This window comes from Miniopterus natalensis, chromosome 17 (assembly GCF_054644295.1).
Source record: "Miniopterus natalensis isolate mMinNat1 chromosome 17, mMinNat1.hap1, whole genome shotgun sequence".
Classification (NCBI taxonomy): domain Eukaryota; kingdom Metazoa; phylum Chordata; class Mammalia; order Chiroptera; family Miniopteridae; genus Miniopterus; species Miniopterus natalensis.
Window position 1 is genome coordinate 2259813 of NC_142097.1, and position 25855 is coordinate 2285667.

A 25855-nucleotide genomic window follows, 5' to 3' on the forward strand; every position below is an offset into this window, starting at 1 on the left:
CTGTTGAAAATCGCTGCCCTAAGAAACTGCTATAGGCATTTAACTTCTTTAAGTTTTGATTGAATTAAAAATAGGTAAATTATGTCCTTGTTGAAATCCTTGCCCCCCTTCTGGCATCTGGCATTGCTCTGGCTCTGCCTCTTTGCTCCCTGGGTTTCCGCTTCTGTGTTTATAAATGGAAGTGGCAGCACCAGTATGGTAAGGAGTCTGTGAGGTTTGCCCTTGGAAATCACAACCTTTGTTCTCACTGGGAACTGAACTTGAAAATAAACTGACAAGTGTTTGAACTCCGCTCTGTGCCTAGAACGAGGCCGGTGTGGCTTCAGCCATGTTGGGGAGAGGGCCAGACTACAAACGGCAACTGTGAGGATACATAGGTGGGGCTGCAAGGAGCACAGATGCCCGCTGTGTGCTCGAGGAGTGCCTGGCCTGCTCTTGGTGCCTGGGTGGGGTGGAGTGGGGTGGGGTGGGGGTGTCCATGGCAAATGAAGCCAGTAAGAACCCCTGCCCTGTGATGTGGAGTATTCTAGTGACACCATTGGGGACGTCTTGCTAGAGAAGACAGCACTGGAAGTGACACAGATGAGGGCATTTCTCTTTCCTGAGGAACAGGGAAAATGGACAGTCCAGGCTGGAAGGAGCTGAAGGACTCTAGGGACTGAGTGTAGGCTGTTGAGACAAGTGCCCAGGGGCAGGATGGGCTAGTAAGCAGGGCTGGGCCAGGTGATCGCCACTAGGAAATGAAGAGTCAAGAGCCCAGGGAGGAGACGTCCATTCCCTGCTTGATGAGGATGCCCATTTCAGTGTGCATGGGGGGGGGGGGCACTGAATTGTGCTCTGGGATAGTCTTTGACCTGGTAGCTTCCCAAGGATACTGCAATGAAGTGGAAACCTGGGGGCTTAGAGCAATGGGTTAGGCCACCCTTCTGGAGGCCAGAGTCCAACACCGGTGTGTGCAGGCCCATGCTCCTTCTGAAACCTGTCCAGGAGAACCCATTGACTTTTCCTAGCATTTGGTGGTGGCTGGCAACCCTTGGTGTCCTTGGCTTGCAGCTGCAGAGCTCCAGTCCCTGCCCCCATCATTACATGCGTTCTTCTCTTGTATGTCTGCACCTGTGTCTCTTCTCTTGGAAGGACACCAGCCATATTGGATTAGGGGCCCACCCTACTTCAGTGTGACCTCATCTTAACTAATTACACCTGTAATAGTCCTGTTTCCAAATATGGCCCCATTCTGAGGTGCTGGGGCCAGACTTTCTCTCACTAGCTAGGTGACCTTGGGCAAATCACCTCACTTTAATCCCTCAGCCATGGTCTGTAAGTTAGGGGCCAGTACCCCTCCTAGACCAAGGGTTCATTGAGATGCTAGTAATGGTATAGGTGTCATGGGCCGGGTGCTGGACTAAGTGCTTTTCAAGTATTAACTCATTTAATCCTCTTAGCCACCCTAGGAGGCAGGTGCTCTGTCTCCATTCTGCAGATGAGAAAACTGAGGCACAGAGAATTTTCTACCTAGTCCAAGATCACGTGTTGAGAAGTGTCAGCACCCAGATCTGAGCCCAGGTGTTCGGACTTGCTCTCCATGCTGGGCTGCCTGTCTTATGCCGAAAACACTCCACCTAGGTTGACCAAGGCAAGACACACACACACACACACACACACACACACACACACAGAGGAATGGGCATGGTTCCCTGAGGGTACAAGCCAGAAAGGCACACGCACACACCCACACATGGAGCATGCATTAAAAAGCTCTTCTGGGTGGAATCACAAGAAAATGTCAACAGCTGTTTCCTCTGGGGAGAGCAATGGGGAGAGGAGTGGCTCTCACTTCCTTTCATGCTGAAGCGTTTAAAGAGGTTCTACCTGTCAGCACGTGAGCCTGCCCCTCCTGAAGAGTGAGGGCCACCTTGGCCACACCTGACCAGGTCAGTCCCACATCATCTAATACCTAGTACACAATTTTGCCTGTTGTCCTGAGAGTGTCCTCGAGCTGATCTGTCTAAACTGAGACCACCCAGGACCACCTGTCCCTTTAGTCGCACTGCTGTGAATTCTCATGACCCTAATGCACAAGAGACTGGGCAGTTGTCCTGCAGTGTCCCTTGGCCAGGCTGGTTCATGCGCTGCCGTGCGCAGTGTTTGGCTTATTCCTCACCCTGCACTTCCGTGAACTGGAGAACAGACCCAGGGTCTGGATTGGAATCAAGTTAGAGGTGTTGCCAGGACCGTCGTGGGTGGTGGGATGGTGTCGTGTGACAGGCAGGGGTTGGCAGTGGCATCGGGTAGCCCCCCTTGCCGCCTGAGAGTAATCTGGGTGATGGTACTTTGCTACACTTCCCATCTTGTGCCTTCCTTGCTTTTCCACCATGTATTTATATCTCTTTTCTCTTTTATTTCACCCAGGCCAATCTGAGCTTATTTTCTCATAATTTCCCTCATTAAACTAAAAGCAGTCTTCCCTGTGAAGTGGTAAAGTGAGGCCTAGAGCTTCTCCCATGGGGAACAGAGTGAGAGACCTCAGCGCAGGCCCAGCTGTGGGCAGGAGGAGACTCAGCAGCTGAGGGCACTGACACAGGAAATGGCCTGTACAACCACAGGAAGATGTTGCCATGCTGAGGAAGACCCAGCAGGCACTTCACTGCAGTTTAGTAATGAGGAAGGAACGTCAGTGGGCTGGGGACCTGGTCACTGGGGGCAGAAGCTGGCCTTGGGCTCGTTGTAGCCTCCCAGCCCCTCCCTCAAAGGACCACAGCAGCAGAAAGAGGAGGGTGGAGACCAAAGCCTGGTTGAAGCCACAGTCCTGTCCCCATGAAGGCCTGGGCCACCACAAGCTACCCATTTATGGTTTCTACTATGTGAGATAGAAAGTAGGAGTGCTCCAAAGAGCTCTGGTGCCCAGGTGGCCTGGTGGTCATGGGATGGAGCAGAGAGCAGTGCCAGGAGGCCAGGCACAGCCTCTGGGGAGAGCCAGCCATGTCTTCGTCACTCACAACACATCCAGAAGTGCCACTGGTCTCCATTCCACAGACGAAGGAGGGGTCCAGAGAAGTGGGACATCTGCATGTGGTCTCACTGCCGGTGGATGGTGGTGACAGATCCTAACCTGGTGTCCCTGTCAGCTGACGGGCAAAGGGCTGTAAGTGGGGGCAGCAGTGCTTGACCCCAGTTCAGTCTCGGGCCCTGAAGCCTGGCGACCTTACATTCTCGCTGAGATGCTGGCTGGGGACACATGGACATGAGGACCTCGGCCTGCATGAGGCCCACATACCTGAGAACTTTACCAGATGTGATGCTGTCACCTGAAAGAGCCATCTGACAGTTTCCATTAATCAGCATGTGGGATTGTAGAAGCTGCTTAAGTACTTTCTAGGAAAATTGCGAAACCTGGCCGATGAGAAGCAGCAATTTCCTGTTTTCCTGTTACCTTGACTGCTTTGCTTGTTTCTTTCAAACTTACCCCAACTTGATCAGCTGAAGCGTCTTCGTTAGGAAATCTTCCAGTCTGTCTGGGAGCGTGTTTGGATCAGAGGACTCCCTGTAGCACAGGGCCAGCGTGCAGGCTCGGCCCAGGCAGGCCGTGGAGCAGGAGGCGTGCGGCGTGGGCCAAGGTCCTTCTGCACTGGGAGGTCCCCGCTTCCCCTTCTCTTTAGGGAAGTAGTGGGCTTTTACAGGCTTTCTGTTCAGCCTCTCCCCTCAGGCTTTCTCAGGCAAGGTGGCCGACAGAAAGGCTGAAAACGAGGCCTTTGTTTCTAATTCTCAGCCAGAGCAGGGGTAGGCTTCGCGCTCTCCCAGGTGGGGTCTTGGCGGCCGGAGAAGGGCACGGTGCGCTTGCGCCTGCAGTGGTGAGCGTACATGAACAATTTCTGTTCTCCCCCCGAGGGGCTGGGCGAGGAAGCACCCGGCTGACCCAAGAGCAGCCAGGTAGTCTCTTGGGCACTGGCTTTTTCCACAGGTCCCTGTGAGTTGTGGACCCTCACATCCTCGGAGTAGGGCCAGGGCCACACTCAGGTGGTCAGAGGGTCCATTCAGGCCCATCTCACAACCGCGTCTGTGTTCCCTGCCATGTGCATGGGCACAAGAGGCCCTTTGTGGGGCCGAGATGCTGTCTCTGTTGGATCCTCCTCACAGCTGAGACCTCTGTGCAGCTCAGCTGGTACTCAGGGCTGGTGGCTGTGAATTCTGCCATCTGCGGGACTGAGAGTTGGTGCCTCCGTTCATAAAGACCACAGCATTTAGGGGAATGCCCCTTGTCTTTAATTCCCACATTGATGTGGGAAGCTATTTCCGTATGTGGGGACTGTGCAGTGCTCTGACCGCATCACTCATGGTGGATAAGATGTGTATTTGCCTCTGAAGCCAGCTTGACCTTGCAGATGTGTGGAAAGGCTCAGAGGACAGGGGCCTCGTTTCTCCAGAAGGCGCTGTTCGAGCCCTGACCCATTCATCCCTGGGCGCCTGAGTCGGGCCTGTGGCAGTGCTGCCAAGCGCTGCTTTCCCTGCCAAGATGAGGCTCAGTGTTCAGAGCACTTTGGGGGATATGGGGTAGGATATGAGGTCTTCTTTTTTCACTCATCATTTCCTTTGGTAGTAAATGAGGGGTGTCAGATGTGCTGTGTTTGTTACAAACGGAGTGTTTGTGAAGCAAGCCTCAGAGATTCTTTACCAGGAAAGAGGCTGGGAACGGGCAGTCCGGGTGGTTGTGATCAGTTGAGGAGAGTCCCCCAGAACTGTCCCCCACCAGCATCCCGGGAAGCATCTGGCTTCCTTTGTTTCCACCAATTGAATGGAGACGTCTTTGCTTCTAGAGCACAAGGAAGCCCAAACCTAGGTCCTGTGATGGGCGTGAGTGATGTTTGAGAACAAAACCAGCAAAATATGTACTTTTGTTTTGAAATAAAATTATTAAGATGGATTTGAGGACATTTTGGTACTATCTAGCTTTATTTCTAAAGAAATGCTTTGTAAAATATTGTGGTTATGCACTGCTGGGATTCGACTTGATTTTATATAGAATAATATATATTTTTTATAATGGCAGCTTTTTTTTTTTCAATTTCATGTAGCTTAGAGCAGACATGAGGCAATTAGTTGCTGGCTTTTTTTTTTTTTTTAATCTTTGGTTGATAATAAATCATAGCAGACACACTGTGCTTCACACCACTGAACTGTTCTAAGTGAAATCTTGCTGCTGTATGTTTATGTTTTTCTTAATTGTGTGACAGAGCAATGCCATTTATATTTATAGTCTCCTAGCCTGCACTGCCCAGCCCTCTGCCCGAGCAGCCCCTGCAGCCTCACCTGGTTCTTCTGTGGGCTACCTCCTCAACCTTGACTGTAGGTAGCCCTCTTCTCCTGTCTTATTCACTGCAGCCAGAACCCAGCCATCTAGAAACCTCACCTGTCAGGAATCACACCTTTTACTTTCTCCCAGAGGCAGATCCTAAGAAGGGAGTTAAGATTGGAGATTTAGGCAGAAGCAGGATTTGGGCGAGTCCTGGTGATTGGGTTTGTTAGAATGGACGTAATGAAAGAAGGAAGCAAACTAATACACAAGTAAAGCATTTTAACAGTTACCCATCAGCCATGACATTGAACCCTCCACCTTCTGTCCATCCATTCATCCACTGTGCATGCAGAGACATCTATTCATCCACTCAGTGGCTGTCTATTTGCCAGCTGCTCTGTGGACCTTGGTGAGTGGATGGGATAGTGAGAAGACAGGCCTGGGCTTTCCCCAAGTAGTGTCCCTTCTTCCATGACCTGCTGAGTGCAGAATAGGGGCGAGTGCTGTGAGCGAGGCGGGTGCTGACCCTGCCCCAGCTGGGAGGGCCGCCCTCAGGACCTGATGGGGAAGCGGAGTGCTGAGACCTGAGGGAACATCATGCTGAGGCCCAGAGAGAGGAGAGTGCGGAACCATCAATGGCAGTGGTTCCAAACCTCTTTTACATGGCAGACCTCCCTTTGAGAATTCCAGAGAAGCTGGGGGCCGTCTCCTGGGGGGAGGGCAGAGATGGGCATGCACTGAGGCACACACTCCCAACGCTTTATATCTAATTTCTGGAGGCACCTAGACTCCCTGATGCACAAGCACCCTGGTAGCCTGTAAGCCCCAGCATTTTCTGCACGGAAGGCCCAGCCTCACTGACAGTGTGATTGTGTGATCACTCCTGTCCTTAGGGTTTGCTATGTCAGCTAGGAATTCATATCTCATCCCTTCAGTGAAAGCTGTCTCTCCAGGAGCTGCTTACAAGACTTCAAATGAGCATTTGTTTGTTTTTTCAAGTCAGTGTACAGTTTTACTTAAAAAAAAAGTTTTCGCCCAGCCAGGCGTGGCTCAGAGGTTGAGCGTCAGCCTAGGATCCAGGTGATCGGAGTTCGATTCTCGGTCAGGGCACATGCCCGGGTTGCAGATTCGATCCCCAGTCAGGGGCGTGCAGGAGGCAGCCGATCAATGACTCTCTCGTCATTGATGTTTCTATCTCTCTCTCTCCCTCTCCTTTCCTCTCTGAAATCAATAAAGATATATTAAAAAAAAAAAAAAAAAAAGTTTTCAGGGTTACTGCAGAAATGTTTGGCTTTCATTTTCCATGATCCTTACAGCCATGAGATAAAAAGTAAGATTCTTTTGCTGGGGAAGTCTCAAGTTGCATTCTTGGTCCATAGGTGCCTTGCACTTGCTTGTCTGATGTTTTTTTAAATCCTCACCTGAGGATATTTTTTCCATTGCTTTTCAGAGAGAGTGGAAGGGAGAGGGAGGAAAGAAAGAGAGAGAGAAACATCTATGTGAGAGACACACATCAACTGGTTGCCTCTTGCATGCTCCCCGGTGGGGCAGGGAGTGAACCTGCAACCCAGGTACGTGCCCTTGACCTTGACCAGGAATCGAACCTGAGACCCTTTGGTGCATGGACCACGCTCTGACCACTGAGCAGCACCGGCCAGGGCTGACTGATATTCTTTGATCCAGCTTTTCAAGAGCTATACTCTCAATCTTTTGAAAAATGAGTTCTTTCTTTGAAGCAGTGCTGCTCTGCACTGAAAGCTGAGGTTCGAGTCCTCGGGGGGGCCTGACCGCTGGGTGTGTGCCTGAGGCATCTTTTCTCGGTTGGCACCATGTGGCAGCTGTGAAACCACGTTTGACATTACTTGATTTAAATCATGAAATACTTGCAAACCTTTCAATCCCCATATTGTTGGGCTATTGCCAGACCTTGTGGATGTGAGATGCGAGGCTGTGGTTTGACTGGATAACTACTGAGCTTGAACCTGTCCTTTGCCTTTCCCCACAGCCACTTCCCCTCGGGTGTCCTCTGAGCTGGAGCAGGCCCGGCCCCAGACCAGCGGAGAAGAGGAACTGCAGCTGCAGCTGGCACTTGCCATGAGCAGAGAAGTAGCTGAGCAGGTTGTGCCCAGGCCCATGGTGTGACCACCCTGTGCTGGGGGGGCGTGGGTCGCAGAGAGAACAAATGCCTGCCCTGTCCTCACGCTTTGGATGTGCTTTTTAAGACATGACTCGTGTTGCCACCAGTGTGTTTTGTCACCTACTGCCTCCAGTCAGGGAAGGCGTCCTACGCCAAGTTACATTTAGGAAAGGTTTTCAGGGAAGTCATGGCCAAGGGACAAACCACTCAAAAGTGCTTCCCAGAAACACTTTGCAGACGTGGCCATGCCTCGGGGGCTCGTTCTGAACGAGCTGCATGTCCATGGCCTCCTTGACTGCTGGCATATGGGCTCACTATCAGGCTTAGCCCTGAGACGCTTGGTAAGACGAATCAACAGCCTCTGAACACCGGAAAAAGGGGAGCTAGAGGAAGTGCTCCAGGAGTAAGAGGGCTTACACCTGGGTGATGGAAGTTCGTGTAGTTTAATTTTCCAGTTCCCATCTTTAATAAATGAGCACGTCTTTAAAATGGAGGAGGAGGGAAAGGATGACTAGCATGGCCTCTTAAGGCTGCCAGCCCTTCAGGTGCAGTCACCAGGTCTGTCCGCACTGACTTCGGTTAGAAGGACACGTGGGGTCAGGTGTTGCGAGCAGTGGGGTGCAGGTGGGGGATCTTCTCAGAAGTGGTGTTTAGAGACAGGTCAAATACTACAGACCCACAGGTGGAAATACAGGTGGGTCTCCTGGTCCGTTTTAGTGAATACCATGTCTATGATTTATTATATTTATATAATGAATTTACTTATATTTAATCATCATTTAAAAGCTAGGATGACCCAGTCTTTTGCAACGGAGGCTGTAATGAATCATTTTTGTTAGGAAGCTTAGGAAGCATACAGTCATTTCTGGAAGTGTGCACAGCGGGAGGGGTGATTTATGATTTTCTCCTCTTTTCCTTTCTGGGTTGTCAGGGTTTTTAGTTTTATAAGGAGACATATTGCTTCTATAATTGGAATTATAGAGCCATTTTCATTTTGAGAAAAAACATTTTAGAATAAGTATTCCTTTTCCCTGATTTGTGTTGCCTGTACCCCAGTCTCCCTGAGACCCCTACACGGGTGGAACCCACATGCGGTATGTGGGGGCTGAACTCACAGAAGAGTCACTGTGTCCTGCACGTTGCTTCCGAATCCTCTTTGGAAATAACCTGTGATGCAGGCCTGCATTTCCTGGCTCGGGCTGGGCTGCTTTGCTCTGAGTGATGCCGCTGCAGTCCCACCAGCTTCACTGCCATTGTTTTCCACAGGAAGAGCGCCTCAGGCGGGGCGATGACCTCCGACTACAGATGGCCCTGGAGGAGAGCCGGAGAGACACCGTTCAAGTTCCAAAAAAGAAAGAGGTGAGTGCTTCACTGGGAGGTGGGAGTATAGAGGCCTCCCCGCAGTTGTTGCTGTAGGCCCACACCCACCCACAGTGTACGTGTGCCACATGTGCCACATGTGCCCTTCCACATGCCGGTGTCTCTGCATTCCGCAAACAATCCTGAGGCCTGTGGTAAGCAAGAGGGAGGTGAGGATGGAATTGAAAATACGTCCACCCAGGACATGACTGCCTCCTGAGACCACCTGGGACAGATGGACCTGGGCATCCCCTATCCCCTGCTGACCTGCACCTCAGTCTCCCTGTGAAGTAGCAGAAGGTAGAGCCACCTCACGCAGTTATGGTGGCTGCTAGTTACATAAGCTAAGTGCCAGGTGCTCTGGAATAGTATTCTGCACAGGGTCAGCCCTCACTAGTGCTAGTGGTCCCCGCTGTCATCATTTCTGTGCCAGGCTTCTAGCTGCGGACCTCAAGGTGACCAAGACATGGCTCTGCTCCCAACAAGCTCATCATCCAGTCAGGATTCAGCCCCTCCTACCACAGGGCTCAGGGGCTCCAGTGGTCTCCCATGTTACAGTCCCCAAGGTGTCCCTGACTGCAGCCTTTGGAGCAGGAGAGTGGGGCAGCCCCCAGGAATGAGGGCCCTGGATAGTGGCTGGCAGGTGGGGACAAGGCGAGTGTGCGTTCTAGGAGGAGGAGTAGGCCTGGGGAAAGTTGGCGTCATTCAGGAAAGCCCTAGGACTGTTTGAAAGAGGGCAAGTCATTTGGCACATAGTAAATAGCTCTGTGTGGCTATGGTGATATTGGGGGGCAAAGGGGCATAGAGACAGGCTGCTCAATTTCTGAGATCTTCTGGCCCCTCCCAGGGGGCCTCTATTCTAGTAAGAAGCACAGGCAGTACTTATGGCTGACGTGTTTATTTCCTGGCATAAAACCTGTCCCCTTCTCTTTGTCTCAAAAGCCCGGCTCCTACCCACAGCAAACCACTCTGTTGGATTTAATGGACGCCCTCCCCGGCTCAGGTCCTGCTGCCCAGAAAGCAGAGCCCTGGGGCCTGTCCGCCTCAGCTAACCAGAGCAACCCTTGGGGGGGGCCGGCAGCCCCAGCCAGCACTTCGAACCCCTGGCCGTCATCAATTGGTAAAGATCCCTCATCTTTCTCTTGTGCGTGCTCGTTGAGTGGGTGAGGGACAGCAGGGGAGAGCTGCTTGCTTTCTCACCTGGCAGAGGCAGGAGTGTGTCTGGTCGATGGTGGTGGGGGTCCAGTCCAGGCTTCTTCAGTCCCTGGCTGTAGCATCTACCAGGCTGCTACTCTCCTGAAGACGAGGCACAGCACACTCTTTCACTCCATTTTGAATGGTTTCCTGCTTTTTTAGAGAAAGGCTGCCTTCCTCTCTACTGCCCACGTGCATCAGAAATGGCTTATCCCACCTCTGGGATAGTCAGCTCTCTCAGCCTCAGAACTGTACCCAGCACCCAGGTTAACAAACTATAATGCACAGCATGAAACATGTAAATCAAGTTGCTATAATTAGCTGGCAATATGATGTACTTAACATGACTGCTAATGAAAAAGGGATACATTTGCTGTCACTCTTCTTACTCATTATTTAATGCAATAGTGAATCAGTTTACTAGGCTAAAGGAACATTTTAAAGTTCTGTTTAATGCCAAATGTAAGGGAATTTGTCAAGAGAGACTGAAACATGAGTGTAGCATGATTGGGTGAAGATCTTGGGGACTTGGGTTTCCGGATTGCTGGGCGCCGGCTGACCTGCAGACTTCGTGGTGGCTTCGCACCCAGCCTGCACTCAGGAAGTGCAGCACCACCTCCTTCTCAGGGCACTGAGCCCTGCATCTGTGGGTGAGCGGTGAGTTTTGTGTCTAGGAACTTTGAATTGTATATTTTGTGACAACTTGCCTATATCTGTTAGTGTCTCTGTTTCCCCAACTAGAACCATCTTTTGTAGTCAGTTGGGTTCCCTGGATGTTTGCCATAGTGTACCAAATGCCAGACTATCCTGTCATGTAGGGACCCAGACACAAACAGGTGGTAGTCCTGCCCTCAAGGTTCTGGGCAGGTGTGGGCAAGATGGGAACAGCAGCATAGTAGCAATGTGTGTGCACTGGGCCTTGGTGGCAGTTGAGAGCATCCTGGGGCAGGCTTAGCTCAGGAGGTGGGGCTTAACTGGAGTTGGGAGTGGGGGGTGTGACAGGCATTTTGGAGGAATCTTCCAGGGAGAGCAGGAGCAGCCAGGCCAGGAAGAGGCAAGAAGGCTCGGCCGTGAGAGGAATGAGGGCATGCAGTGGTGCAGTTGGTACAGGTATGGGGGCCTTCCTGGTGTAAATTGGGCAACAGGGGGTGGGGGTTGGGGTGGGGAGGATGGCGCTGGAAAGTGGGGATTGGTGGCTTCCTGGTTACTCAGGACCCGGCAGCCTTGCCAAGTGCTTGGATGTGTCCAGGGGCCAGTGTTGGCCCCAGGTGTCCTTGGGTGGTGGTGTTGGCTTCAGGGACCTAGACAGACAGAGCCCCACCTTCCTTTGGCAGGGTCCCGCTCACTGGTTCACAGTGCCCGCTTACTGGAGGCAGCACCAAGGCTGCCAGGAGCTTGTTTGCGTGGTCCATGGCCTGTCTGCTGTGTCCCCAGGGAGCCTGTGGTGGGAAGTCTTCCTGAGCTTGTGTGGGGCAATGAAGGCAGGTCTGCTGGAGATGTCCATTGGGCGCTGCCTGCGGGTGCAGCAGGCCCTTCTGGACAGTGGCTTTGATTTTATTTTTAAGTGTGGAAAACAGTTTGTCTGTAAAGGGCTGGCCACCTCAAGTTATGGATAAAGATGTTCTTCAGGAAGGACCGTCAGCCCCTTTCAAAGTTGTAGCCCATCATCAAACTGATCGGCGGTCTTCTTGGGGAGCCGGGTGAGAGTGAGACGACTGAATCATGCTGAGTCCGCGACGGATTCTGGGGAGGTGCTTTGGTGGTGGGAGGGGCATAGACTTTTCCCTTCTGCTCTGTTTACTGTTTCTGTTACCTGCTTGGAAGAGGTAAAATAAACATTTCATAAATAAGTTTGCCCAGCCCTTCCTTTGGCTGGTGGACAGGGCTGTGCCCTAGAACTGAGTGTAGTGATTGAGCCAGGGACATGACCCTCCCAGGGAGCTGTTGGTGGGACAGGACCACCTCCAGCTGCTGGGGTTCTCACACACCTGCAGACAGCATACACCAGGCTCTGGCCCGAGGCAGGTGCTGCTGGGGAAAGGCAGCTGGTGCCTAGAGGCAGATGAGCATCACGTGGGATGCCACCCATGTGAGTTTGCTCTTCTAATTTATTTATTTATAAAAATATATCTTTATTGATTTCAGAGGGAGAGAGATAGAAAATCAATGATGAGTCATTGATCGGTTGCCTCCTGCCCCCTGCTGGGGATCGAGCCCACAACCTGGGCATATGCTCTGACCTGGAATTGAACCGTGATCTCCTGGATCAGAGGTTGATGCTCAACTGCTGAGCCATGCCAGCCGGGCCCAATTTATTTTTAATCAACATCAAATTCATATAACATAAAAATCACTATTTTAACCATTTATAAGTGGACAGTTCAGTGGTTCTTGCCATTCACAGTGCTGTGCAGTCATCAGCACTGGTTCCAGGCACTTCTGTTACCCTGTGCCCATTAAGCAGCCCTTCTCCACTTCCCCTCCCCTGCCCCTGGCAGCCACCATATACTTTCTGTCTTTGGATTTGCCTGGTCTGGACATTTCATATATGTAATGGAATCACACAACACTGGTCCTTTGTGACTGGTTTCTTTCACTTAGCATGTTTTCAGAGTTCATCCATACACTTGCATGTGTCCCTACTGCTTTCCTTTTTATGGCTGAGTAGCATTCCATTTTATAGATAACACTACATTTTGTTTAACCACTTAGCAGTTGATGGATATATGTGGGTTACTTACACTTTGGGGCCATTATGAATCCATTATTTTTAGAAAAGATCGTAACCTGCATTTTTGAAATCTATTTTTAAATGTTGACAATGAATTTTAAAAATTAAGAACATGTTTGGGACTAATGAAAATATATCTGCAGGTAACCACAGGTGGTTCATGGACTGCTGTTTCTTTTGCCGCTTCCCAACCCGGGGCCCTCTCCTTGGTTCTGATGCATTTGGTGTTTTTACCAGTGACTTGGGGAGAAAATAGGCCACTAAAGCCTAGAGAGGTTGTTCGTGTTCTGGGGTCACTCAGCAAGTTAGAGGCCGACGCAGTGCTTGGGACCCTCAAGCTGGAATTACGGCACTAACCCAGACCGCTCTGAAGGCCCCCTGTGAGTGTGCACACCCTGGAAAAGTAATCTCATGCCAGCACTGAGAGGCAACTAGTGTTAAATGTTAGCTGATCTGCTTCCTGTTTTTTCTGGGCACTTAACGTTTTTATGTGGTTGAGATCATATTGTATATACAATTGTGTGTGTGTGTGTACATCTACAGAGAAATTTCCGTTTGTACTGCATGATGAACATTTCTAGGCATATTAGACACTAAACAGCGTGGCTCCAGGGCGCAGTCCAGGGCTAGACCACCTTACCCAGCGGCCATTGTTGTACATGAGGTGGCTCTGCACTTTTGGTACTCTGTTCTCAGCAACGCTACAAGAGATGGCCTGACACCAGCGCCTGAGCTCCCCAGAGCAAGGGTACAGCCCCCTTGCTTTCATCTTCCAAGACACAGCTCCAGAGCAAGGAGTAGTGTCAAGTTTACCGATTAGTCTCTAGTAAAATCTGCTACTGTGTGTTCAGGGCCACCCCACTGTCCTGAACACGTTCATAAATTGGAAAGATTAGAGGGTCTCATTTCAAACATTGTTAATTGCACCCTCTGGATGGAAGGAACAGTGTTTTGAAAGCCGCCGTTTGTAGCTAGCCCTGCCGTTGCCATTTCTTTCCTTTCCTAGCAGCATTGGGGCAGCTTGGCCAAATGGCCTTGAGAGGAAATGCTAGGGGCCGAAGGGAGGGAAATTGGAGCCCGCCAGGTCAGTGGGGCACTTCCTCCACTGTTCAGACACACAGAGCAGCCCACCTGGTATGAGGAGGGCTCACAGCCAGGCGATGCAGAAGCCTGGGCTGGCTCGGCCCTCCTGCTGTCTGGGCCAGGCCAGAGGCTGTCTCCCGCTCTGGCGGCAGCAGGTGGTGCTGCTGGTTTCTTGGTTACTCCTGAGATGGCTTAGCTCTGTGACTTCCTCCTCGTGCACATGAATATCAATGTGCCAGGCCGGGATGAGCCAGGCTGGCCAGTGAGAACCGATGGCTGTGTGCTCCCTGTGCATGGGCCCTCAGAGAGGAAGGCCGGCAGCCCTGATCCCCGCTCCGTTTCATCCCCCTTGCATTCACTGGGGCAGTCAGCAAGCATTTATTTATCGGCGTGTGGCATAGTCCAGGCACTCCCGAGGACATGGAGGGCAGAGCACAGAGGAGCCTCGCAGTGAACCCACTGTCACTCATGGGGCACAGAGCTGTCAGTGGGCATTCAGGTGGACTGTGCCTGCCCCCTGCTGCCTGCTTTCCCACAGGCTAGTTTATGCATCCATGGGAGGGTGGAGGAAACATTATCTGTCCTGGTTAGGCTTGAGGAAAGTGCGGTGCTGCAGTGTGTGGCCTCCCGGGTCTCCCGTAAGCACCTTTTGGAGCGGAGAGTTGGCGTCGTGTCCCGGACACATGTAGGTACCCTGATAACACTTGCCAAGGCTCAGTGGCTTATCCACGGTCATCTGACTGACTTGGGGTTGGCAGGGTTTGAACTGAACTTGTCTTTCATTTCACATCCAAAGCTCTGAGCTGTGACCAAATTTGTCCCTGTGCATGGCAGTCCAGGAGCAGCGGCTTCCTTTCAGGCCAGAGCTTGTGGGTGCAACATTGCACATCATAGAGGAGGCTGATTTTTAAAGTTCTTGGCCATGCTGTTGTTTTTGCTGTTTCAGCAGATTCTAAAGGGGAAGTGAGGCCCATGGAAAATAACTGGAGGAGTCAGAAGAGGCTCCTGACGTTTCCAGGGTGGCACCACAGGGCAGCAGGTGCTCAAGGAGCCTTGCATGTGAGCCCAGGAGGACAGGGCTCAGTGTGATGCCAGCTCATGAGAAAGCATTTTACACAGCTTCACAAGCCAGAGTGTTCATAGAGAAAGAGCCCTTCCAGAAATGTTGCAGTACTTTAACTCTTAAAAAAAAAAAGTTTTTATTGATTTCAGAGAGAGGAAGGGGGAAAGAGAGAGATAGAAACATCAGTGATGAGTGAGTCATTGATCAGCTGCCTCCTCTATGCCCCCTACTGGGGATCGAGCTTGCAACCTGGGCATGTGCCCTGACTGGGAATCGACCTGTCATCTCCAGATTCATGGGTTGATGCTCAACCACTGAGCAATACTGGCCAGACTGTTTTAACTGTTAGTAACTAGTGTTTTTAGATCCTCTTGGCCCAAGAGTGAGTCCAGATGGTAAAGCAAGTGTCTATTTTTTTTTTGCATATGCACACACATGCACAAACACACATACAGACACATACAGACATACACATACATGGACACATGCAACATATACACATATATACATACGCTCACACACTTGCACACATACACACTTGCACGTGCACACATATGCGCACACATGCACAGACATATACGATGTGCACAGAGTGTGCTGGGGATATAGTCTGGTCAGGATGCTATGCTGTGAACAGCTTCAGTAGAGAGAGGTGGCTCTGCCTTCAGTCCAGCTGGGTCCAGGGCTCAGAGATTGTCACCAGACTCTATCCTCTGCACTGTCTCACCCAGTGGGTCTCCTCTCCCCTCCAGTCTTAGAAACTTGAGGTCCTGCCACCTTGGTGCCCACCTCACGCTCCCAGTTCTTAGCCCAGGGGGTTAGGAGTATTTCTCTGTAGCTCCTGTACTATTCTAGGACTTGGGAGTGAGGGGTTGGGACTGGGGCACTTTGCAGATTGACTTTAGTTGGTGAAAACCCTCCCCTGCTGCCAGGGCAGGGTCAGTCCCACTCTGACTGGGACGAGCAGTGGGCGAAAGTCAGCGCATCCTGAGAAAGTCTGTGTATCCTTCAGGAAGAGGGGGGATGGGTGTGGAAAGAACTGGAGAGTGTCTCCTGATAAAGGCAAGGAGGAGGAGGGGCAGTAGCTCTCTGTCTGCAGGGTGAAGGTGCCGGTTTGGTCAGGGCTGCAGGGGAAAGAGCATGCGGCTCTCAGTCCCTGTCCTCCCAGCACAGGCGGGCCTGGGGGACATGGACCGTGTAACGGTAATTCCACTGTGAGCTTGTTCAGTTCTCATGGCTGTGGGTGAGCAGGAGGAGACTGAGGAACATGTGCTCATCCCTGTGGTTCCATGGGGAGTCAGAGGCAGCCGGCCCCAGACCCCAGGCCTTCCTGTGACTGAGTGCTGTGTCCTCCAGGCCTTCGTGGGGAGCCCTGAGACACTTCCCAGCTCTGTGATTTGCACTCCAGCTCTCCCTGATGTAGCTGCCACCACTACATCACTTCCTTGCATTGAGATGGAGAGCTGAGGCCCTGTGAGGTGCTGTGTTGGGGGCAGATCAGGGGCCCGTCCCTGCTGTGTGGCTCCAGCTGGGACTAGGTTCAGTGCCCAGGTATGTCCTTTGAACATCAGCAGAGTGGGCCGGGGATTGCTATTCAGTCAGAGGGGAGCTTGTTCTGCGCGAGATGCTGGGAAGACCAGGAGTGAAAGGTGGGAGGGGCTTCTGGAGGCCCCTGGAGGGCTATAGGTTTCTGGCAGCAGCAGGAGAAGCCCTGAGTTCACACAGAAGTTGATAGGCCAGGAGCAAGTGACAGGGGTGTGTTTCCGGCGATGATGGAATGAAGCCTGCAGGTAGAAGTCTGCCCAGTGTATTTGTAGCTCACAGGCAGTTGCCGTGGCAACCTGGGAAGTAGCGGGCGCCTCCCCCCCCCCCCCCCCCCCCAGCAGCTCCAGCTCACCCTACCCAAGTGAACAGGAGTGGCTAGTACAGGCCTGAAAGGCCCCCTCTAAATCCAGCCAGCGGTCCAGAGATTAGGAGTGATGCCATCAGCATGGGAGAGCAATTACAGAGGGTCTGTCTTTCAGAAAGCTGCAGAACCTTCTACCTACACCTCCGTCCCTGTGCACTGCCCCTGGACCTGCTAAGGGGCCTGGGTGGGACTGGGGCCCAGGAAATGAGTCCCTGGAGGCTTAAGGGAGCATTCCCTGGTCTCCTCTAAGACTGCCTGGTGCAGGGGGAGGATAGCTTTCGCCCCAGAGGAGTTTGCAGTCTAGAGGAAGCTCTGAGGCAAGTAAGTAGTTGTGGTGCTGTGTGTAAGAGCCAACAGAACGCGGTGGAGGAATGGGGAAGGCAGGGGAAGACGGGGAAGATGGAGGGACTGGGGGGCCAGGGGCCGCAGGTGGTGGATGTGCCTTTGGTGTGTTTGGGGGCCAGTAGGGAGGTCACTGTGGCTGGGGAAGCATGGAGGCAGATTGAAGATATCTAATACACATCTGTTTGGAGTTCCAGAAAAGTTAATATTTGAAAAGATAAATGACTAAAGCTTTTTAAGAATTGTGTCAAGGTGCTAATTCTCAGATTCAGGAGGCCTAGTAAATCATAAGCAGAATAGTAAAAGAAATCTCACCTACACACGTCATCAGAAAACCAGAGAGAGAGAGGACATCTCTAAAAAAGCCACAGGGAACAGATGGTCCTTTACAAGGAATGGCTTCCCAGCCGCGATGCCAGGTGCTAGAGAACAGTGGGGAGGTATCCCTGGTGCCTGACAGGGAAGCCCTGTCATCACAGAATTCAGCTCTAGCAAAGTCATCTCCCTCTAAGAAGGATGGTCAGGTAAAGACAGTTGAAGTTTTATAATGAAAACAAAGCTGCCACCCTCCGGAGCTCTCTATTCAGTGGAGGTATTCCTCAACAGTGACGGTGGAAAATAGCATTTCCAGGTAATAGGAAACAAGAGAATCTGTTGCCAGCCCATCTGCCCCCCACAGAAACGCTAAGGGATGTTCTACAGGCTGACAAGAAAAACAACCAGGTGGAAATTCCGTCTCAGGAAAACATCAGAAATGGGAAATAATGTGGGAGAACATTTTTTTTGTTTGTTTTTTTACTCCTCCCCCAAGGGCATGCTTAGAAAGGGAGAGAGAAACATCGGTCCTGAACGCCCCTACTGGGGATCGAGCTCACAACCCGGGCATGTGCCCTGACCGGGAACTGAACTGGCCACCTTTCAGTGCACAGGACGACGCTCAGCCACCTGAGCCAGTCCAGCCAGGCATGGGAGAATATTTTTAAAGTAGTAAGAACATAAGAAAACATGAGCATCATGATTCCTGAGCCTGTGGACTTGTTCACAACACTTGGAGAATACACATTATTTTCAGTTACATACAGAATACTAACAAAAATTGATTATGTGCTGGGCAAAGATACTAGCCTCCACAAATTTCAGAAAATTGGGGTCACATAGGATATATCTTATGACCACAGTACATTCAAGTCAAAAGTCAGTAACAAAAAGATAACTAGAGAAACTCCATACACTTGACATTTTAAAAACACTTCTAAATTCTTGAGTCAAGAAAATATCATGAAAGAAATATTTAGAACCAAATAATAATGTAAATATTTTCATATCAGAATTTGTGGGACAACTGAAGCAATAATATGAGGGAAATTTACAGCATAAGGTGTTTACATTCGTCAAGAAGAAGGGCCCAAGATTAATGAGGTCACATTTGGGGTAGACTAGCATCACACCCAAATAAGGAAAGGAAGAGAAGTGAATTAGAACACACACTAGTAATACCCACAGAGATGGAAGTTGGTCATTGAAAAGAGTAATAAACTAGACAAGTCTTTGGCAAGATTAATTTAAAAAAAACAGGAAAGTCACAGTGTTGGAATGAAACAAAGACCGTAACTGCCAAGATTCAAAATAGAGCAGAGGTTATTTGATCAACTCTGTTTTCAATCTGAAAATGTAGACAAAATGGGTATTAAAAAGACAAATGAGCACAGCTGATTAAAGAAGGCCTATGAATAGGGGTAGTTCTATAGTCATTAAAGAAATAGAGTCAGTTACTTAAAAATTTCCTTCACCCCTCAAGTCTACCCAGAGGGCTTTACTAGCAAGTTCTAACATCATTCAAGAAACAGTTCCACTCTTACACACACTCCTTCAGAGGACAGGAAGAGAGGGATGGAGCATCCTACACATTTGAGGAGGCTACAGAACCTTAACACCACAACCATTCAAAAGATATGTGAGACTAGACATGCCAGGCCAGTCCTACTTATGAATATAGATCAAAAACCCTAAGCAGAGAAACGGTAGCAAAACCAACATGAGGAAAATATAAAAATGCTACAGTACATCATGAAAACTTGGTTTTCAAGCACCAGGTTATTAGAAAATGTATTGATGCACCATTTTAACAGACCCAAAGAGAAAGATCATGTGATCTTGACAGAGTCAAAAACAGGTTGATAAAATTCATCGGCTATCCCTGGCCAGTGTGGCTCTGTTGGTTGTCATCCTGTGCACCGAAAGGTCACTGGTTCGATTCCCAATCCCTGGTCAAGGTGTGTATGGGAGGCAACCAATCGATATTTACCTCTCTCCCCTCTCCCTTTCCTCTCTCTCTAAAATCAATTTAAAAAATAAAAATTAGTTTAAAAAAATTCATCACGTATTCATTGTGAAATTTTAGCATATTTGGAATAATAGGGAACTTGCATAACCTGATAAAGGACTTCTAAAAGGAAAAAAAAAACACATTATTGCAATTGGTAACTTTTAAAAAATTATTGATTTTAGAGAGAGGAAGGAGGACAGAGAGAAATGGATATGAGAGAAATATTGATCAGTTGCCCCCATACTCGCCCTGATGGGGGTTCAGACCGGCAACGTTTTGGTGTATGAAACAGTGCTCCAACCAGCTGAGCCACCTGGCCAGGGCCAGATGATACCATTTAGTAGTAAAATGTTGAAAGTTGACCCTGGGAGAGCAAGACAAGGACACTTCTGCCTTCCAGCTTTATGTTGGGACTCGTGGTCACGCCAATGCAGTGAGACAGGAAAGTGAAAGAGTATAAGGACTAGAAAGACTAAACTGTTGTTATTTGTAAGTCATAGTTTGTGTACATAAAATATTAAAATTTTTCTGCAGATGAGCTTATTAGAATTAAGAGTTATTAGAATTATAAGAATAAATAATTAGGATGAATTTCTATGTTGGAATTAAGAGTAGCAAGATTTCTGGAGAAAAATTAGCATACAAAAGTAAATTGTCTTATGCATAACAATAAATAAATAGAAAATGAACTTTTAAAAATATATGAGTCCCTGGGAATAAATTTTACAAACGCCGTATAAATCCCTTATGGAAATAAAGGGTAAAGTTTTAAAAGATTAAATTTTACTGAACGACATTAAAGAAGACTTAAGTAAGTGGGGAGATAGTCTGTGGTTTTGGTTTAGGAAGAGTTGCTATAAAGAGAACAATTTTCTTCAAATTGACGAGATTCAGTGCAATTCCAAGGCTTTGATTTTTTTTTTAACCTGACAAGATTATTTACAAATGAATGTGGAAGCGTAAAGGGCCAGGAGTAGCCAGGATGCTCCTGATGAACAAGGCCGGGTTGGGACTCTCTGTGCCGGGTGCCAAGGCGTGTTACCGTGGTGGCATCTGGGGGGGTAGCCAGGAGCGCGGCCTGGGGACCGAGGGGCCGCGGGACAGCAGAGCCCGAACGAGCCGCGGCTCCTCCGCCTGGCGGGTGGCGCCGGGCGAGGGGGAGCCGCGAGGTGGTCCTTGCCTTACACCACCTACAAAAGCCAGGCGCTGGTGAATCAAGCATGAAGACATGGAAGGCAAACTAAATCTTTCAAATGTTAGGCCTCAGTGTAGGGAAGGATTTTCAAAATGTCAGGAAAAGCAGATTTCAAACAAAAATACTGATAGGTCTACTCCATTAAAGTTAAGAACTCACCTGTTCACTGAACGGTACCTTCAGGAGAGGGAAGGTGAAGATATTTGCAACACGAGGAAGAGAATCAGTTTTTAGAACATGGGAAGAATCTACCAAATCGGTGAGAAGAACCCAGAGGGAGGGGTGATGGCTGGGACAGTCTTTCTAGGAGACAGGTGGAGTTCATAGGAGAAGAGTCACAAAGGGACAAGGTGCACAGCTTCGTGGAACAAGGAGAGGCCAGTCTGACCCAGGAAACCTCGAGAATAACATCTCCCACCCACCCAGATGGGCACCCTTGAGAAAGGGAGATGGCACTAGGTGTTCCTGAGGTTACAGTGCGACTCCGGGAGCCCTGGACGTTATCCACAGCCACTGGGAGCGTCAGCTGGCCCGACCACGTGGGGACCCTTCTGACATGACTCGGGGAAGAAGAAAACGCCCCCGGGACGGAGTGGACAAAGCAGCACAGGAGGGACCGGATGGACCAGACCCGTGCCTTCCAGACCACTCGACGGGCCTCGTACAGAATGACACACAGCGAACCTCAGCACAGGCGGCTCTTCCAAATAAAACGTGGAGCGAGCGCAGCCTGTCACAGGAGAATGTCTGCAGTATGTTTCCATGTATAGAAAGTTCAGAAAACCGGCACAGCTAACCACTGTACTATTTAATGAGGAGGGAAATCAAGAGAGGGGCTAACAATCCACGATGATGGGGGCGAGGGCGCCATTGGAGGAGGCACTTTCTGGTCCCTAAGGAGTGGCTGGTTTTTACACATTTCCTGTGCTGTTCCACTGGAGGAAAGGAGATGCACGATGTATGTGTTGTGTACATGCCCACACATAAACGTGTCCACACAGACTCAGATGTGTGTGTGCACATGTCCTCGTAAACGTGTCCACATGTGCCCAGATGTATGTTTGTACACACATACATGTGTATCTACACGAACCTAAAATGGAGACACACAACAGGATTGACACCTTACGTAAGTTCGCTCAAGTGTTTTCTATTCTGTCCTTTAAAAAAACCCAGTGGTGGATGACCCACTAAATTGATTTGTCACTCACAATTCGAACATGTTTAATTGCTCGAGCTGGCGGTCATTTGTTATTGTTCCTCTCTATGCTGCGCTCACCTGCTTCAGTTGGCCTCCTTTCAAAAGCAGAAACCACTCAAAGCAGGTGGGGCGGGGACCCTGCCGGGGCAGAGCGCTGGTCCAGGGAAGCCTGTGGGCTCAGGAGGTGGGCTTGAATTTAGCCCAGGGAGCCCTTTGCAAGACTGGGTGTCAGCTGTTTCCTGTCTGGCCCCTTCCCAGGGCAGGGGTCCAGCGGGCCTTGCCCAGCGCTCTCCCAGGAGTAACACCCCAGAACTGTCAGCCCTGGGCTTCAGCTCTGGCTGGTGTGGGATAGCACCCTCTGGGTGTCTGCCTGTCCTGATATGGGCACAGATCCTAGTGGCTTATATGGCCTGGCCCACAGTGCCCTTGGTCTTTTTACTCCAGCTGCCGAGAACTTCTGAGGGCATCTCTGAGTCCTACCCTGCCTTCCTACAGGTGCCAAGCCAGCTTCCTCTGTTGTCCCGTGGGGAGGCCCCCCTGGAGCCAGCACACACTCCGTCTCCAAGAGCTCAGATTCCTGGGCAGCCCCACAGCAGCCTGCCCCGAGCACCGAGAAAACCGCCGATGCCTGGGCAGCAGCCTCTGCCGACCAGCCCATGTCCACCTCTGGTGAGACCTCATTCCTCCTGGGCTAAGAGCCCCTTTTAGCCCCAAGAGCCCTTTTGGGCCCTGCCACTTCCCCCCCAGTGGCTCTTTGACATAGGGCCTATCAGTTTGCCTTCACTTGCTACCCTCCTCCCGCAGCCTTTGTCCCCAGTCCCCGGGCTAAGCCCAGTCTGTGGAATGAGCTCACAGGCCTCTGGGCACCGAACCTCCTCCAGAGGGTGCCACCCCAGGGCCCCTGGGCAGACTGCCCCGGACACCCCGCCAGTCACTTCCTATAGGCCCTACCCCAGCTCCTAGACCCAGCTCAGGTGTGTCTCCACCACCATTAGCTCCTTCAGTTTCAGGGGGGATGATGGGAGCATTGGCAGGCGAGCACCCCACTTTGCACCAGGAGGCCAAGCTCTCAGGCCTGGCCCTGTCCCCTCCAGTTCCAGCCCACCAGGTAACCTTGAGCCCGGGCTGCCCCCTTGCTCTCAGCATTCTTTCCTAGAAGGTGGAATAAGCATCTACCCTCCCCTGTCTGGTGCCTGCCCGCTGCAGACCATAACTGGGAAGTGGGACACAGAGAAGCCATGATGCCCATGATCACTGGCCTCTTGTGTTCACCCAGGGGCCTTCGATCTCTTCAGTAATTTGAATGGGACAATTAAAGATGACTTTTCTGAATTTGACAACCTCCGAACTTCAAAAAACACAGGTATGTAAAGGTGGTAATGGTTTCCATAGAGTGTGCATTTGACCAGCCCAGTTACTGCGGAAAGAACAGTCAGCTTTCAAAACCTCTGGACCTCATGCACCCGCTCTGCCTTTTGCTCTTGGGAGCCGTAGTGGAATCGCCTGAGCTCGCACATCTGCAGTGAACAGTCCAGTCCTACTGTTGAGTTTTCCTCTCACCCTCTTGGGTGTCTCCTTTCTGGGTCACCTTTTTCTTGGCCTCACGCCCCCTGAGGCTCATGACTGCCCTGCCCCCAGCACAGAGTGGGGCCCCCCACCTGCAGGCCTGAGCCATGGTTTCCATTCACCCTCATCCTCCCAACTCCCCGCTCCCAAAGGCGCCAGCTTTTCCAGTCTGTGCCTCAGTTCATACCTGGGGTTGCAGCTCCTGCTCGGCCGGAGCCCCGTCCAGGAGACCCATGGTTTCATCTTCAGGCCCAGCTCCTCCCTGTGTGCCCTGGACTGGGAGGGGTAGGGTGGGGTGCAGAGTCGGCCTGAAGGGAGCAGGAGGAGCACGCCCAGGTGCTTTCTCCATCCACCTCTGAGGAGCTGGGCGCCTCAGGGCCGCGCTGTTTGTCCTGCAGAGAACTTCTCTTTCCTCTCCTCCCTCAGCTCCTCCCTGTGCACACCTTCCTCCCACTTTCTCTGCCTCTTCCCGGCTACAGCCATAGGCTTGGCTGGCCCTGGTCTAAGGTACGAGCAGCCTGGCCCCTCCGCTCGGGGCCACAGGCAACTTAGAATGTGCTGCTTCTTGGGGTCTTTGTTTCGCTGCCTTCAAAGCAACAGGGTGCCATGGTCTCTGTAGCCAGAGTGCACCCTCTCTGTCCTTCCTGCGCACCCTCCAACTTGCAGTGATTCCCCCGCTCTAGGACTGTTCCCATGGTGGTGAATTTGGAAGTTGATGGGAGAAAATGGAAATCGTTTCTGATTCTTCCTCCTTCCCTCAGTCACTGTTTCCTCTTAAACACAGTTCTGCTCATCCTGTCAGGGTTGAATCCTGCCCCACCTGTATAGACTAACAGATTAAGAAGGTTTTCTCATACCATTAAAAATTCTGCAGAAAGTATTTCACATCTGTGTAGTATCTGTATTGCTCAGCACAGTTCATTTAATCTTTATTCTGGGAGGACACTTGAGGTTGGTTTCAGGTTTGCTGATGTCAATAACACGGCGGCAAGTGTCACCGGGCCTGAGTCCGCGGCCACATCTGCATTATTTCCCGAAGCTGGATTCCTAGAAATGGGCTCACAGAGTGGAGCATGACCATTTTTAAGAACCTCTGTGCCACGTACCCACCGGCCTGTCTCAGCACACCCTCTATTGGCTGGATTTTTAAAAATAATTCGCTTTCTTCTAACTATCAAGAAATTCATGTTCATTGTAGAAAATGAAAACATTACAAACATAAATTACCGTGCCTAGCCGCCAGCCCAAGGCACCGTCTTACACTGGAGGATGTGCTGTGCTCACTGTTCAGTCCCCGCTTTCTCATTTCAAATGCTGATAAGCTCGCTCTCCTCCTTGTCTGGGCTCCTCTGTCCCTGCACTCGGCCCGGTTATCTGTACAGTGGGTTGTGTAGCCTGCCCTGTGGCTAACTCTGTCACCAGCTGGTGGCTATTGGAAACAACACTGCAATGAACACCCCCATTCTCTTCACAGCCCCATGGGGAATTGCGGGTGCTCTGGGGTTGGCTGGCAGCCTTGGATGCAAGAGCCTTGGGACCTGCCCTCCACGTTAACCGTGTCTGTGTATGTCCTTGTCTTGTAGCTGAGGCCATGGCCTCTCTGCCATCTCAAAAAAATGGAACTACAAGCCCCGACCCCTTTGAGTCTCAGCCCCAGACCATGGCCTCGAGCAAGCCCAACAGCGCCCGGAAAACCCCAGAGTCCTTCCTGGGTCCCAACGCAGCCCTGGTGAACCTGGACTCGCTGGTGACCAGGCCAGCCCCGCCGGCCCAGACCCTCAACCCTTTCCTGGCTCCAGGTATGCTCCTCCGGGCGCCGCCTCTGCTGCCTGCCCTTCCTCAAGCGTTGTGGGGGGCCGCCCCCACCCCGTGAGCGCCATCTCAGGCCCAAACCTCCCTGGGTCTAGGAAATCGTGGAGCCAGCAGGACACCTGGACAGCATTTTGGCTCTCCTGGGCCTTAATGGGGGGCCTGTGAAAGCGGCTATTAGCTTGAGGGGAGTGAGAAACAGCGCCTCCTTTCAGTTGAGACCACTGAGCAGAAGCCCCAGCCAGGGAGACTGTCGAGTGAGCGCCAGTTCTCGGGGTGCTGGGGTGAGGGAGAGTGCACTTTGCTGCCCTTCATTCCCCGTCAGGTGGAATGTCACTGGGCCCTTAGCTGGGCTATCCTGCAGGGACCCGAGGACCGTCACTTCACCCCTGCTGCTGGATTCTGTCTTTCCTGGGGCCGGGCACTCTACCCTCCCACCCCCCTAAATTCATTCTCCTGCTGGTGGGTTCTGTCTAAAGACCTGCTCTCCACCCTCGGATTCCATATGGACTGCAGGGCAAGCCTCTGGCCCTTGCATTAGTGTCCAAGTGTTGTGGCCTCGCCCTGCTGTCCCCTCCCTGAGTGCTCGGACCCTCAGCTGTGCCGAGCTCCTGACATTTGTCATGCAGACACATTCTGTTTCCTCTACC

At 51.1% G+C, this 25855-nt stretch overlaps 1 protein-coding gene across 2 annotated transcripts in view; it reads left to right on the top strand.

Moving 5' to 3' along the window:
* The window catches only part of EPN2 (epsin 2), a 42471-nt gene that overhangs the window by 12638 nt on the left and 3978 nt on the right, over positions 1–25855 (top strand). Inside the window, exons 3-9 of one of the 2 annotated variants that reach the window (XM_087825794.1) lie at positions 7296–7408; positions 7957–7989; positions 8661–8786; positions 9729–9906; positions 22326–22499; positions 23107–23193; positions 24980–25195. In XM_087825794.1, coding sequence (XP_087681920.1) covers positions 7296–7408; positions 7957–7989; positions 8661–8786; positions 9729–9906; positions 22326–22499; positions 23107–23193; positions 24980–25195 — 927 coding nt within the window. The remainder of the gene's footprint in view (positions 1–7295; positions 7409–7956; positions 7990–8660; positions 8787–9728; positions 9907–22325; positions 22500–23106; positions 23194–24979; positions 25196–25855) is intronic. The other variant, XM_016196470.2, reaches the window with a different exon arrangement.